General features: G+C 42.7%; 1 protein-coding gene across 1 annotated transcript; it reads left to right on the top strand.

Moving 5' to 3' along the window:
- Positions 1-5105: 5105 nt before the first annotated feature.
- On the top strand, positions 5106-14591 carry LOC311188393 (E3 ubiquitin-protein ligase TRIM38-like; the record flags this gene model as incomplete). The annotated part of the gene is made up of 5 exons (XM_084259493.1): positions 5106-5516; positions 8366-8596; positions 9547-9569; positions 9659-9771; positions 14053-14591. 5 exons carry the CDS (start codon positions 5106-5108, stop codon positions 14589-14591), a joined length of 1317 nt encoding a protein of 438 aa, XP_084115619.1.
- Positions 14592-14619: the final 28 nt, after the last annotated feature.

The following is a 14619-nucleotide window of genomic DNA, read 5'->3' as shown; positions in this document are numbered from 1 at the left end:
CTGTCCAGAAGCTCTTTATTTTGATGTAGTCCCAGCTATTGATCTTTGCCTTCACTATCACTGCTTTGGGTGATGTGTCTGTAAAGATGTCTTTGATGTGCATATCACGTAGTGTTTCGCCTATATTTCCTTCTATGTATTTTATGATTTCAGGTCTTATGTCTAGTTCTTTAATCCATTTTGAGTTGATTTTTGTGTATGGTGTGAGGTAGTGGTCAAGAGTCATTCTTTTGCATGTAGCGACCCAGTTTTCCCAGCACCATTTATTGAACAAACTTCCTTTGCTCCAATGCATAGTCTTTGCTTCTTTGTCAAAGATTAGTTGACCATAAATCTGTGGGTTTATTTCTGGATTTTCTATTCGATTCCATTGGTCTATGTGTCTGTTCTTGTTCCAGTACCATGCAGTTTAGATGATTATGGCTTTGTAGTATAGTTTGAAGTCTGGGAGTGTGATGCCTCCATTCCTTTTTTTTTTTTTTTTTCAAGAGAGCTTTGGCTATTTGGGGTTTTTGGTGATTCCATATGAATTTCATCAATAATCGTTCTATTTCTTTGAAGAATGACATTGAAATTTTGATTGGAATAGCATTGAATCTGTATATTGCTTTTGGTGGGATGGCCATTTTAATAATGTTCATTCTTCCAATCCATGAGCAGGGGATGTCTTTCCATTTCTTTGTGTTTTCTTCTATTTCTTTTAACAGTGTTTTATAGTTTTCTTTGTATAGGCCCTTCACCTCTTTCGTTAGATTTATTCCCAAATATTTGATTTTTTTGTTTCGATAATAAAAGGGATGGTTTTTTTATTTCTTCCTCTTCAGATTTATTGTTTGTGTATAGGAAGGCTACTGACTTTTGAGTGTTGATTTTGTATCGTGCTACTTTACTCAACTAGGAATTGAATTTTTAAAAAGATCTATTTTGTGGAACATAAAATCTACAAAGTGTCCCAGCGTAAAGTTATAGTGTATTCACAAATTTGTACAATTACTGCTATTTAAACTCCAAAACATTTTCATCTAACACACAAACCACATATCCTTAAGCAATAATTCTCCTCCCCCTACTTTCATACTCCCACAGGGACTCACCTATCTTCTCTTTTTATAAATTTGCCTGTTTTAGGCAGTTAACAAAAATAATCATACAACACGTGACCTCTGTGTCTGGCGTCTGTCCATTAGTACAGTGTTCTTTAGATTCATCAATTCTGGAGCATGAATTGGTATTTTTGTACGTTTTTATGGATGAATATAGTCATTTAGGTTTGAAATTTGCAAGATGTGGATCCTGAGGGTTGGTCTTCATGGTGTGAATTTCACACATTTTAATTTATTTTATTTTTTAATACATTTATTTATTTATTTGTACAAGCACTGAGCACAGTCAGAAGCCTGGGAGGGTGAGAGAATTCACCAGAGCCAGAGCAGGGAGCAGAGCAGGCAGAAGGACCAAAGTACACTGCTGAGGGGAGCAGCTGGAGGCAGGAGAGGTCTGTGCGCCATTTGGGACTCCTCCGGTGGCCCCGGAGCAGCCGGGGATAGAACCGGCTCTGCAGAGGCTACAGGCAGCTTCGCAACCCTGAGCTCAACCACTGCACCACCGGGGAGGCACCAATTGTTGGACATTTGGGTTCCACTTTGGGGCTAATTGGAATAATGCCCCTGTGAACAGTTATATACAAGGTTTTGTGGAGTATGTTTCAGTTTTGGAATATATACTCAAGAGATGGCTTCTCTGTCTTTTGGTTTACGTCAAGTGTGGAATCTATCCTTAAGAGTAGAGTTGCTGAATCATGTGGAAACTCTGCAACTTCTAAAGGAATGTCTGTTTCCCAAAGAAGCTGCACCATTTTACATCTCCACTAGCCATGTATGAGTTTCCGGTTTCTCTACTTGTCATTGTGGGCATTTTTAAGCTTACCTGTTCTATGAATGTGAAGTGGTTTCCATTGTGGTTTTGTTTTGCATTTTTCTAATTACTGGTGATGTGAGCCTTTTTCCATGTGTCTGTTGTCCATTTTCTATCTTTTGGGGCATAGTGTCTGTTCAGATCCATGGCCTCTTTTAAGTTGGGTTCTTTGTCTTTGTTGATGATTTGTAGGAACTCACTAGATACTAGTGATAATTCTAGGTAAGTCCCTTATCAGATACATGATTTTCAAAAATTGTCATTCTCTGAGTTGTTTTCACATTCCTGACGGAGTACTGTAAGTTCAAGTATCTGTTATCCTCCCCATCTTTTTTTCATTTTTGGTCTTTGATGTCTTCCAATATCTAGTCCAAGGTAACAAACACTTGTTTGTCCCTGAAGTTTTCTTACAACAGGTTTTAATAATTTCAGTTTTTACATTTAGATCTTTGTATATTTTGATTAAGTTTTGTACTGATTTGAGGCAGGCATCAAATTCATTCTTTTGCTTGTGGGTATGTACTTCCCCACAGTCATTTCATGAGAGGATTCTTTGAACATTGGATTGTCTTGACACTTGTCAAAATTTATTGAGTATAAATGTATGGGTTTATTTCTGGACTGTTATATTTCAGTGATTTATATGTTTGTTTTCCTGAGAGCACTTTTTCGTACTCTTGACCATGGTAGTCATGTAGATTTGAAGTAGCAAGATGTGAATCCTGCAATATTGATCTTTGTCAAGATTGTTTTGGCTATTCTGGATTCCTGGATTTTCAAATGAATTTTAGGGTAAACTGGCCAGTGTTATAAAGATGAAAGCAAAAACAAGCACCAAAGTAACGCAAAAAAGTACTACAGCTTGTATTTATAGCTTGAATCTATATGATTCTTAGAGAAGTATCGTCACCCTCACAATATTAATTTGCCATTTATGAACATTGAATGTCTTCTCATGTATTTGGTCAATTTCATTTATTTGAAAGATGTTCAGTTTACAGGGCACTGGATTGTTCATTTAAATCTCTACATTTTGTGACAGAAGATTCCTGCTCAGTGTTTTGTCACTTTTTTCTATTGCTACAAATGAAGGGTATTATTTCTACTCTGTCCCACTTCCTTTTGAGACAAGCTGAGCACAAAACACATGAGCAAAGCCACAAGATTCCTCCCAATGTCCAGACTCTGATCCCCAGGTTTTTTATTTCTGAGTTTTACAGTCCTAGTTAATTTCTTTATTGTAACTACAAGAAATCACAGTGTAGAGGGACTCGCAGTGAATATGGGGCTGTCTGAGTGGCAAAGGTACTGCCGAAATCCTGGCCAACATTTTTTAAAATTTATATATATTTTACATCATTGTTCATTTTTAAACGATGTTTGTTTTCCCCCCACCCAGGTGTAGTGCTAACATGCCTGTGTGTGTGTCTGTGTGTGTGTGTGGCAGTGACAGTGGCAGAGAGGGTGCCCTAGAATGTGAAAATGGTCAGGACTTGCTTTCCGTCACTTTCCCCCGTCTCTTCCTCTTTCACAGACTCCATGTCCCCGCTCATGTGATCTTCACTCAGGTTCACTGAAGGCCGAGGGCAGTGAGGGTCAGAGGAGGGCGGTCATCTCCCCAGGAGTATTGCAACCCTGGTAGAGCGAAGCCTTATACACCCTTCGTGGAAATAATATACCAAGGAGTCAAATTAGAGCAGTAATTCTCTAAGTCTGAAGAGATTTGTCCTGATTATTGCATTAGAGAGAAATAACCCAGCCAGTCACTTAATCGATCCCAGTTTTTCATTCTGAACACTGTCACTTCAAAGGAAGGGTCACTAACATTTCCCCTGATTCCATTCTCTCCCCACAGCCTCCCTGTGGGAAGGGGGCAGGACTAGGTTCTCTGAGCACCTAGCTGTGGGGAAGGGGTCGGCCTCTTTGCTCCTGTCTTTCCTCCCTGTCTGGCTCTCAGATCATCACTGTTGGACACTAGGGGTGTCTAGTACCCGTGTCCCACATGTCCCCACCTTCCCCACTGCTTCCCACTTTCCCCATATCTGGATCCTGCAAACTCCCTGGGTTCTCCCACAGAGAACTTCCATCCCCTGCTAGACAGTTCCTAAGACTGCTATTTCCCAGGTGTCTTTGGCTCTGCTCCCAGTACCAACTCTTACTTTCCAGCACTTTCGGATTCTTTCTCTCAGGTCACCAAGAAGTGACAGAAGGGACACTGTTCTGGTTTCCTTGGTTTATTTTTATCCTATTGCCATCTCCCACTGAATCTTTATTAAATTATTGCCCTTTTATGTTTTAAGTTGGGAGTTGGGGTTGGGACAGTTAGGGGAGGGAGGTTGGGGGAAGTAGAGTCAAGTGTGTTTGCCTCATTTGAATCCTTCATAGATCACCCAGTTCCTGAGAGGTTTTACTACTTACAAGGAAGTGATTTGGGCAGTAATTACTTATTTTTCTTTTAAGGTTTATTTATTTATGCATGCAAGAACTGGCATATAGGCCAGAGGTGTGTGTGGGGAGCGCGGGGGGGGGGTGTGTGTGTGAGGATTCACCAGAGACAGGGGGGAATAGAACAGGCAAATGTACTGAAATACACTGCTGAGTGGAGCGGCGGGCAAGTCAGGAGGGGTCTGCTGCGGCATGTGGGTAGCTCCCTGGCCAGGGATTGAACTGGTGCTTCAGAGGCTGGTGAAAGCTTCAGAGGTTGTGTCTTAACCCCTTGCACAACCAGGGAGGCCCTAATTATCATTCTTGATGTTCAATAGATGGGGAAAGAGATTCATTCTCCCTGACTTAGTTCTCTCTCTGCCTGCAATTTTTGTGGGGAAGCTTCCCTTGCTTCAATCTCTCTTCACTTCTACAGTGATAGAATGCTCTCTCTCCGGGGTGCCATGTAGCCAGTCCACAGGCAGATAGGAAGCAATTGAAACACAGCTAGTGGGAAGTAGAATTAGAAAATTTAAATCTTCTCCTTTATGTAAATTAAATTTTAGTAGCCAGTTGTGATAGGGATCACCGTTTCTCCAAGCCAGCAATAGGGTTTGCCTATTCCAAATCCAAACCATTTCTTCTCCAGACAGATTTCAAGGCCTTCAGAGGCCGAATGACCGAGTTTCTGTGTAGTTCCATCACTGGAAAATTCTGACAGCTTCATCTCTGCTTCCAAACCAAATTAGAGCTTTTGAAGAGCAGCCATGGCCTTAGTTACCACTATCAAGAAGATGAAGGAGGAAGCCACGTGCTCCCTCTGCCAGCAGCTGATGACGAAGCCTGTGAACATCGAATGTGAGCACAGCTTCTGCTGTGAGTGCATAGAGGACATTATTAAGAAACAACAACAGTGGGACTCAGACCTGGAGGAGTTCAACTGTCCCCTGTGTTGGAAAATATTTGAGAGGAAGGATCTCCGGCCCATGAAACAGCTGGAAAACCTCATTGAAACTATCAAGAAAATGGACCGTGAGAAGCTGTGTGAGGAACATGGGGAGCAACTCCACCTGTTCTGTGAGGACACTGGGCAGCTCATCTGCTGGTGCTGTGAGCGGTCCCTAGAGCACAAAGGACACAGCCATGTTCTTGACAATGAAGCATATCCCGAGTACAAGGTGAGTGAGTGCCCCGGACTCCTGTAGCAGCACCTGCTCTCGGGCTGAACTCTCAGATCTAAGAGTTTTTATACTGAATCCTGAACTCGTGATCAGGAAACACAGCTATTTTTCATCTCATTCCTCTGAAAAATAGTTCATCCTGGGTCCACACCGAATCAAATCCTACCTGCCCTCTGACTTTCAGAGTCTTGTCCCTATTCATCCTTGCCGTCATGACCGCTTACTGTTTAATACAGTTGCTTAGACCCACAGCGGCCTGTTTTACCTTCACGTGTGTGCACAATTTGAGAAACCACAATGTGTAAGGCCATGTCATGGAACCTGAAAATATTGTCAGAGACCCACTACTTGTAATTTAGCCTACATTCTGGTTGAGTAAACAAATCAGCTAAAGGAGAATGCCTACAGTGGTTTGGTCCCTACTATTGTGACTGATATCTGGGAAGCTTCCTGGGGGAGTCCTGATGGACACATACTATGTACCATATATAGAAATTTTGAGAAAGTCCTTTGGATGGTTACTACTTTGTTCTATATGCATCATCTTCTGGTTGAGGCTTTAGAGACATATAGAGCTCACCTGTGAGGGAGCAGATGAGCCTGGCTTCTGAGCTCAGTACCTACCAGATAAAGCACCAGGCCAGGTTCCTTAATCTCTTCCCAAGCCTCTGATTCTGCAGCACAGAAATGATGGTAAAAATCCTACCAACTGTTCTGGGTATAAGGGGATCATATTGTTACTGCACAGCCAGTCCATGGGGCGCTTCTTCTAAAAGGATAAGGAATCAACAATATTTCATGTTATTCTAATGATCTTGGACGGCAGGAACCACTTATTCTCCTTAAGAATTTGTCCGATTGACTGCACTTTCTTCACCCAACTTTTATCAGGGAAAGATCCAGGATGCTGTGGCAAAACTGAGGCAACAGGAAGATGAGTGTAATAGCTTAAATGTGACCATAAGCAGACAAATGCTTAAATGGGAGGTAAGAATTTGAAGTTATTTTTCTCAAGCTATTTTCCACCTAGAGCATAGCCAGAGGGGACAGCTCGGCAAAACAGTTGAAGGTTTATTCTCACTAGACCAGAACAAATAGATGACATCCAAAGAGAAATATTTTTTGTTTTTATTGCCCTACTGTCTGACTGAACTTATCTCCCTCTTTTTAGCCATCAGTAGCAGTCAGCTAGGATTCCCACATTTCCTTTTGCAGAGGCAGAATGTTGATCCTTCTTACACAGAACCAACCTAGACTGCAGATCAAATTGTAAATATCTCAGAGTTAAAATACCTCAAGTTTTAAATCACTTAATTGTTTGGACACCTCAACTGTAGCACTTTGGCACATTTACCACAGTATAGGGTCCACACTCCTCCTTCCAGGTTTAAGACCCATCCTTTGTGAGCACTGAAAACCGGGCAGTCCAGGTGACATTATACTACGCAGCTTTATGAGACTGATATGAGGTGGAGCTGCTATAAGAACAATTTTATTTTGACTGTAGACTGCGTTTCTCTAAGATTTTCCATGTCTGACCAGTCTCCTACATCAGAGGCCTATGCCTTCCAGAAATACTGATGTGATCCCTCCCTGGCACTCAGCCTGCACACTGCTTCATCATTTCCACCTCCCTCAGGGGTCTCTTCAGGCCACTGTCCTGGTCCTTTGTGTGTGGATGCTAAAGTTGAGCTCTCAAAGGAGAGTCATACTTCCTGATTCATTTCTGGAATCTCATGTTGTGAGAACTCCCACTTTTGCAAGTGTATAGGGAAACCAGGTCAATGCCAGAGTCCGGCTGTCCTGTATGTGTCTCCTGCACAATCAGTCTCCCCTCTCCACAACATCACGGTTACTGAAGCACCCCATGAACTGAGGAAGCCCCAGTGGAAATTGAAACTCTGTGTCTCCCAATGAAAAGTGAGTCCCACAAGGGAGATTATTGGATTCTGTCAGTCTTACACATAAGGAGGATCAAGTGGGCATAGGCTTGGTGGATGAATAGTTCAGGTACCTCTCATCTATACCTGTCTGAGTACATTGGGGTCAGTCACCTACCAGCCTGGTTGTCTTCGTATCTAGTCTTTGTTTCAATCATCACAAACTTTTACTTCCCAGCATTCCATTAGAAACAGTTAAACCTTCTTACATCCAAATAAAAATGGGCTCATGTAAGTATTTTGTCTTGGCAGTAGTTCCAGAATGAAGTTATCTAGCATTTTGAACCTAGGTCCCGTAATTCTTCATGGAAGAAGAAGAAAATTAGTTAGTTGGCTACAGAGAACTGTGACAGCATCTTCCACATCTGAGTGCCTGAGTCCTGGGCGTGGCTTTGCAGCAGGAACTGGCACACTGTCCTCAGATGTCCCATCAAAAAAAAAAGTCACAGTCGCACAGCAAACTCTAGGTTTACAAGTCTGTATGTGTCTTTCAGACTATATCTGGAAATTTACCATTTTCAGCATCCTATGTGTCCAAGGCATTATCTTCACACTGTGGAGCCCCCATCTTGCCTCTCCATCTGCAGAGCTAGTTCATCCAGCCAACCTGAAACTCTACCTCACTCAACACTGTCCCTGCTGTCCCTCCTGCCACCTAGTCTCCAGCCTTCTACTTTGATTTTAAATTTGACTGAGTACCTCTATAGTACAATCATAAAATTGTTGCCATTTCTCTGTGACTTCACTTACCGTAGTGTCTTTAAGATTTACCCATAACAGAATTTCATACATTTTATAATATTGAACACTTTTCCATTGTCTATCTGTACCTCATTTTGTTTCTCATTTCATCCATAAAAGAATTTTGGTTTATGTATGCCTTTTGTTCGTGCTTTTTCTTTGTAGGAGAAGATGGATCTTCAGAGAGAAAAAATCCTTTCTGACTTTCAGAGTCTCCTCGACTTACTCCGTGGAGAAGAGTTGGATTTTCTGGAGGAACTGGAAATGGAAAAATGGCAGACTCTCAAAAAACTGCAGGACAGTGAAGCCAGTGTGGAAAGGCAGAGCAGTGAACTGAAGAGTCACATCCTGGAACTACAGAAGAAATATCAGGAATCAACCCTGAATTTGCTGAAGGTGAGGCTGCTCACTGGAAGGGTAGAGAAGAGTTGTCTGTCCTGAGGCATTAAAGGGAGTGTGGTTTGGGAATTTGGGACAAATCCCTGTTTCACTGTAAAGCATGACATTCCTGAGTCATACTTTAACATGGTGTTTCTCTTAAATATATATCAGGATCTGCAGGTTGGCCTTCCCAGTCTAGAGGGTGTTTTTTTATATGAATCTGAGAAAACACACCCAGCCTGGATATATGTGGTGTGTTCCTTGGGCAGATGGAGCCACGGGCTATCCTTTACCTCCTGTTGCCTCTGTCCCATGTGCACAGGAGCCTGAGTATCTGTCTGTTTAAAGACTTGTCCACATGATTGTAGGATAATACACCGGGGCCCCCAGGATGAATGACAATGTTTTTCCTGGTTTCATGTGAATCACCTGCCCGGGGAGCTCTAATTGTACGTTCCTCTAGCTGCTTGAGGGATCCACCCCAATACCATTAATTGCTGGAGCTGTTTATTTTAGTTGCCACTGAAGAACTGGAGGCCACACTGTAAGGTTGACACCTGGCTTTGTCACCCCAGTTTCCCATTCTCATCAGCTCTGCATGGATTCTTCACTAAGGAAAGGCCTGTGTGATAAGTGATTGCTAATGTAGACTCATCTGAAGGTAGTTAAGTTCCTGAAAGCAAGTTTTGAAGAGGGAGCAGAGGATCTCCCAGCCCTCCTCAAGCAGCCCACACTCTGCTGTGATCACAGTCCATAGCAAGAAGGCTACTGGGCTCACATAGATCCCTTTGGCTGCCGTGCTCTAGATCTATGGGGCCGGATGTCACACATCTGACCTGGGAATTCCTCAGTAGCAAGGTGGGGCTCACTCTGCTTTGGATGGAGTGTATAGAGAACACCCACATGCCAAGCCCCATTTAATGTGGATATTTCTAAACTCACCTTTTATCCCTGTTTGTCTGTAGGGCGTGAAAGACACCCTGAACAGGTACGTGCTGTATGAGTATGGGGGCAGGGGTGGGGCACGGAGAATTCAATGGAAGGTCCACTGAAGTCTCTGTGCTCTGCTGATTGTAGGAGTTCAGCTATGAAGCTGCATGTCCCAGAGGCCGTGTCTTTGGAACCTTGTACTGTCTGCAATGTTTCTGAGCTCTACTTCGATGTGAGGGACATGTTAAAGACCTACCAAGGTATGGAAAGTCAAGAATTATTCAGTGCTGGGGGTGAAAGTTAACTTTAGTGTTAACCACGTTCTCCACCCATCTGTGGGCCAGACATATAGCTGTTTCTCTGGAGCCCCCCACTCTCCTGCTTTAGGGTGTTCCGTGCTTGTACAGGCCCACAGCTAACTGGGGATCTCTGCCCTCCTCAGTTTCCTGCTCTCCCATTTCTTAGCTGTGTCAGCCCAGGCAAGTCACCTTGTGTGCCTCATCAGAGAACTGAAAATACTAACAATTTTCCATTTATTGGTTGTCATAAAAGGAAATGCATCCACCCATGTTAGATTAGGACAATGTCTGGGACATAAAGGGTATTGATACTGTGTCAGGAAAGTCAGAACAATGCAAGAAAGACGAGTGTGATGGACTGAGATGCAACTAGTTCTAGGACCTTGACTCTGATGACATTTTCTTTTTAAATTCTATATTAAATTTACATATTTATCTTAAAATTTATATGTATGTATTATAATCTCTTATTTATGTTTTTAAGTTTATTTATCATTAATGGAAGTAATATTTAGTGATACCTATCACTACAGTGCACCCACCACACCATCTGCATCGCCCATCGGCGTGGTCCATTGTACTTCCTTTCCTCTTTGTTCTTTCCTCTGCCCTCTCCCTCCCCCTCTGGTGTTTACTTCTGTAGTCAGCTTTCACAGGTTAGTTTTTTTTATTATGTGTACTATATAAATATGCACACTATAGGGCCTCACTGGTGGCGCAATGGCTTAAGACGCAACCTATGAAGCTGTCCGCAGCCACTGCAGCATGAGTTCAATCCCCAGCCAGGGAGCAACCTACATGGCACAGCAGACCTCTCCTGTCTCCCCGCTGCTCCCCTCAGCAGTGTATTTCAGTCAGTCTGCCTGTTCTGCTCCCCACGAATCCTCTCACCGCCCTTCCTTCCCTCCCCCCACACCTCTGGTCGTACCCCATCTCTTGTATGAATGCATGAATAAATCGTTAAAAAACAAACAAATAAATAAATATGCACACTATATAATATGCATGATATAGCTGCTTTATATGTACCTCATATATTAGGTGTACTCCATATAATACATATAGATTTTGCATGTATATACTCCTGTTATATTTTAGGGATTCTCATAAAATATATTTTATATATTAATATATGTATTTTATGTTCATATTATATATCTGTCTAGATGTTTTATCAGATTAGATAATGGGTATGCACTCTATCAAATTCATGGAGAGAAACCACATACATGTATAAAATATAACACGTTTAATATTATTAGATATGCCTTGATATGTATTTTTTTTCCAAAGATATTTATTTATACAAGAACTGGGGTACAGATCAGAGGTGCGGGAGGGTGAGAGAATTCACCAGAGAGAGTGGGGAGCAGAACAGGCAGATGAACCGAAGACACTGCTGAGGGAAGCAGCGGGCAAGACCGGAGAGGTCTACCATGCCATGTGGGTTTCTCCCTGGCTGGCCGGAAATCGAACCCAAGGTGCAGAGGCTGTGGACAGCTTCACAGCACTGTGCTCAACCCACTGTGTCACCGGGGAGGCCCTCTCTAGATGTTTTGATTGTAACCTATATGGTATGTATATATCAGATTCGCTTTTTATCTATATGTGTTGCAAACAAATTGTTACCATGTGTGGTAAATTATGTATGTTATACATATACGCATATATAAAATATATGTGGAGATACATAAAATGTATTATTTTTACACGATTTTGTTTAGGAATTTTGTATTTCTGTCCTTAGGTAAGGGGGTCATGTAATTCTCTTTTCTTTGGGAGATGTGTTTTGCCCTTGCTTTTTTAATATCTCTGAGGCAAAATTGGTTTACATTATTGCTTGTATTTTGGAGGTCTAGGACCACTTCTGGTGTGTCACCACGGGGCTCCTGCCTCTGAGCCACACTAAATGGAAAGGTTGCTCAGTGGACTCTGTGAAGCACTGTGGGTATTTTCATTATCTTGAATAGTAAATTTTTTTTTGGCACATGTAGCATTTAATGATCCTCCTTGTAGCTTCCAGATGTCAGGACACAACCCCCTCACTCTCCCCAGCACCCTTAATCTGCTCCTCAGCTCCTCTCCTGCATCATCTCGCTTTCAGGATGGCAGGCTGCCTTGGGCACTTTCCCTTCCCAGAACTTTGTCGTAGCCCCATTGTACCATCTCAGTGTTGGGGGCCACTTCAGGTCCTGTTTTGGGCAGCATTTACATGAGTCTGAGTGCTCAGTGACCAAGGGCCACAGTTTATCAAAGTTGACCGAGGAGCAGAAGCTCCGATGCCTCTCCAAGTGCCTCCGCCAGCTTTCGCAAAGTAACCTTGATGCTATTTGTCAAAGTTGATCCTGGTATGATAAATCCACCAGCATTACCATGCCTCCTGGGAGCTTCCAGTGCTTTCAGGTGCAGCCTTGGCCTTGGCTCTTGCGGCCCGAAATTTGGGGTTTTACTCAGTCTGGATGGCGTGTTGGTGGCCCAGATGAAAGTTATCAATAGTGGAAGTTTTGGTTGATACATATCCCTGTTTATTATCTGTGTGTAAACCAGTGATCATTTCTCTCATGGCTTACTCATGCTTTCTTTCTCATGGATGAGAATTTTTTTTTTAAAGATTTGTTTATTTATGCATATAAGAGCTGGGGTACAGGCCAGAGGAGTCGGGGTGGGTTGGTGGGAGGATTCACCAGAGACAGAGTAGGGAACAGAACAGGCAGATTGACTGAAGTACACTGCTGAGTGGAGCAGCGGGTAAGTCAGGAGAGGTCTGCTGTGCCATGTGGGTTGCTCCCTGGCCAGCAGGGGGTTGGACTCATGCTGCAGAGGTTGCTGATAGTTTCACAGGTTGCATCTTAACCCCTTGCGCCACCAGGGAGACGCCTGAGAAATATTTTTATATAAAGTTATTATTTTTTAATTAATTAATTAATTTATTTATTTATGCAAGCACTGGGTAGTGTCAATAGCGCGGAAGGGTGAGAGAATTCACCAGAGCCAGAGCGGGGAGCAGAGCAGGCAGAAGGACCGAAGTACACTGCTGAGTAGCAGCGGGCAGCAGGAGAGGTCTGTGCGCCATGTGGGACTCTCACCCGGTTGTTGGGGATCGAACCGGTGCTGCAAGGGCTGCGGGCAGCTTCGCAACCCAAGGCTCAACCGCTGTGCCACCGGGGAGCCCCAGTTTTTCATCTTTTGGCTTGTATTCAGTTTTATTAGTAGCATAAAGATTGTCATAAATTTCTTTAATTTTTAAACATCCTTCCTCGGTTGCCTTCTCTTTCTCCTTGGGTCCTTCTTGCCATAGGTATAGCTGAGGACCGCTTTTCTTTTCCCTCTCTGTTACTTTCTTTACTTTTTTTTAACCTCAGTTATTGCTTAATTTCTATTTTTCCTTATTAAACAATTCTCTTTGGATTTCTCTTGCTTTTTTCTATTTTCAGTTTGCTACAGAGTATAGTGGTTTTGATCGTCTTTCGTTTTTTAAATCATACATGTAAAGACTTGATTTTCCTGAAAATTCTGCCTGGAAAATTTCCATTTTATATTGTTTTATATGTTGCACTTTTTTATTGTTCAGTCCTCTGCATCTTCATGTTTTCGTTATGAGTTTATCACATTTGCTTCTATTTTACTTGACTCTAGTTATTAGGTGTGTTATGTTGGTGTTGAGATTATTTCTTTAATCTAATCCCTGTGGAACATTATCTGAAGAGCTCACCCTTATAAGCCATGGGACTGGCGTGTGTCCTGAGACCTGGGGAAATCCTGGGACTTCAGTCACAAGCTATGACATTAGCCGGGCTATTTTCCTCTCTGATCCTTGGTGTGGGAGATTTTTAATAAACATGGGAAGGACTCGTCTGCTATAATCTCCATGATTCCTGGTTGTCCTACCTGAGAGAAGGGCTTTGGGGAGGACAGTATCTCTACAGGTAGTTCTGGTCCTTGGCTTTTCTAAGAGATGGTGATGGTGATAGAGATGGAGATGATGATCTGGAATTTTTTTTTATCACATTGATCACTGCCTATGCTAGAAATTTCACCAGGCCTGAAGCATACATTAACTCATTCAATATCTTCCCGCCATTCTTGTGATCTCACTGTATATTGAATTAGAATTTCAGAGAATGACTCACATAGATAGTAGGAAACAAGCTTGCATTTGTGCACAGGCTGGTTTTATTTAAGTCAACAGTTGTCATTGTGAAAACATAATCCCTGTTGGTTTTTGTTTGTTTAATTTTTCAGTCAGTGTGACTCTGGATCCAGAGACAGCTCACAGTAATCTAATTCTGTCTGAGGATGGGAGAAAAGTGACCCATGGAGACACCCAGAAAAAGCGTTACAACTCTAAGAGATTTCGTGCCTTACCCTGTGTCCTGGGCTCTGAGGGCTTCACCTCAGGACGACATTACTTTGAAGTGGACGTGGGACGGGGAACTGGTTGGAACTTAGGAGTTTGCCTGGAAGATGTGCCCAGAGACAGGGACATGAAGTTGAAGCCTGCATCTGGATTCTGGGTGATCAGGTGGAGGAGAGCAGATGGCTGCACTGCCCTTACTGATTATATAAAACCCCTTTCTCTGCCTGAGAAGCCCCAGATTGTGGGGGTTTTTCTTGACTATGAGGCTGGACGTGTGTCCTTTTACAACATGCCCACTGGTTCCCTCTTACACACCTTCTACCTGCCTTCTGCCTCCTTTTCTAAAACTCTCCGACCCTTTTTCTGGGTTGATCACAATTCTTCCTTATTCCTACCTCCTCCAGATGAGAAAAGACATGAATAAAGCCTCCTTGGTGGAACCATCATATCAT

The sequence above is a fragment of the Talpa europaea genome, assembly GCF_964194135.1.
Source record: "Talpa europaea genome assembly, chromosome: 2".
NCBI classification, from domain to species: Eukaryota; Metazoa; Chordata; class Mammalia; order Eulipotyphla; family Talpidae; genus Talpa; species Talpa europaea.
This window is presented reverse-complemented; position numbering and strand designations above follow the sequence as displayed.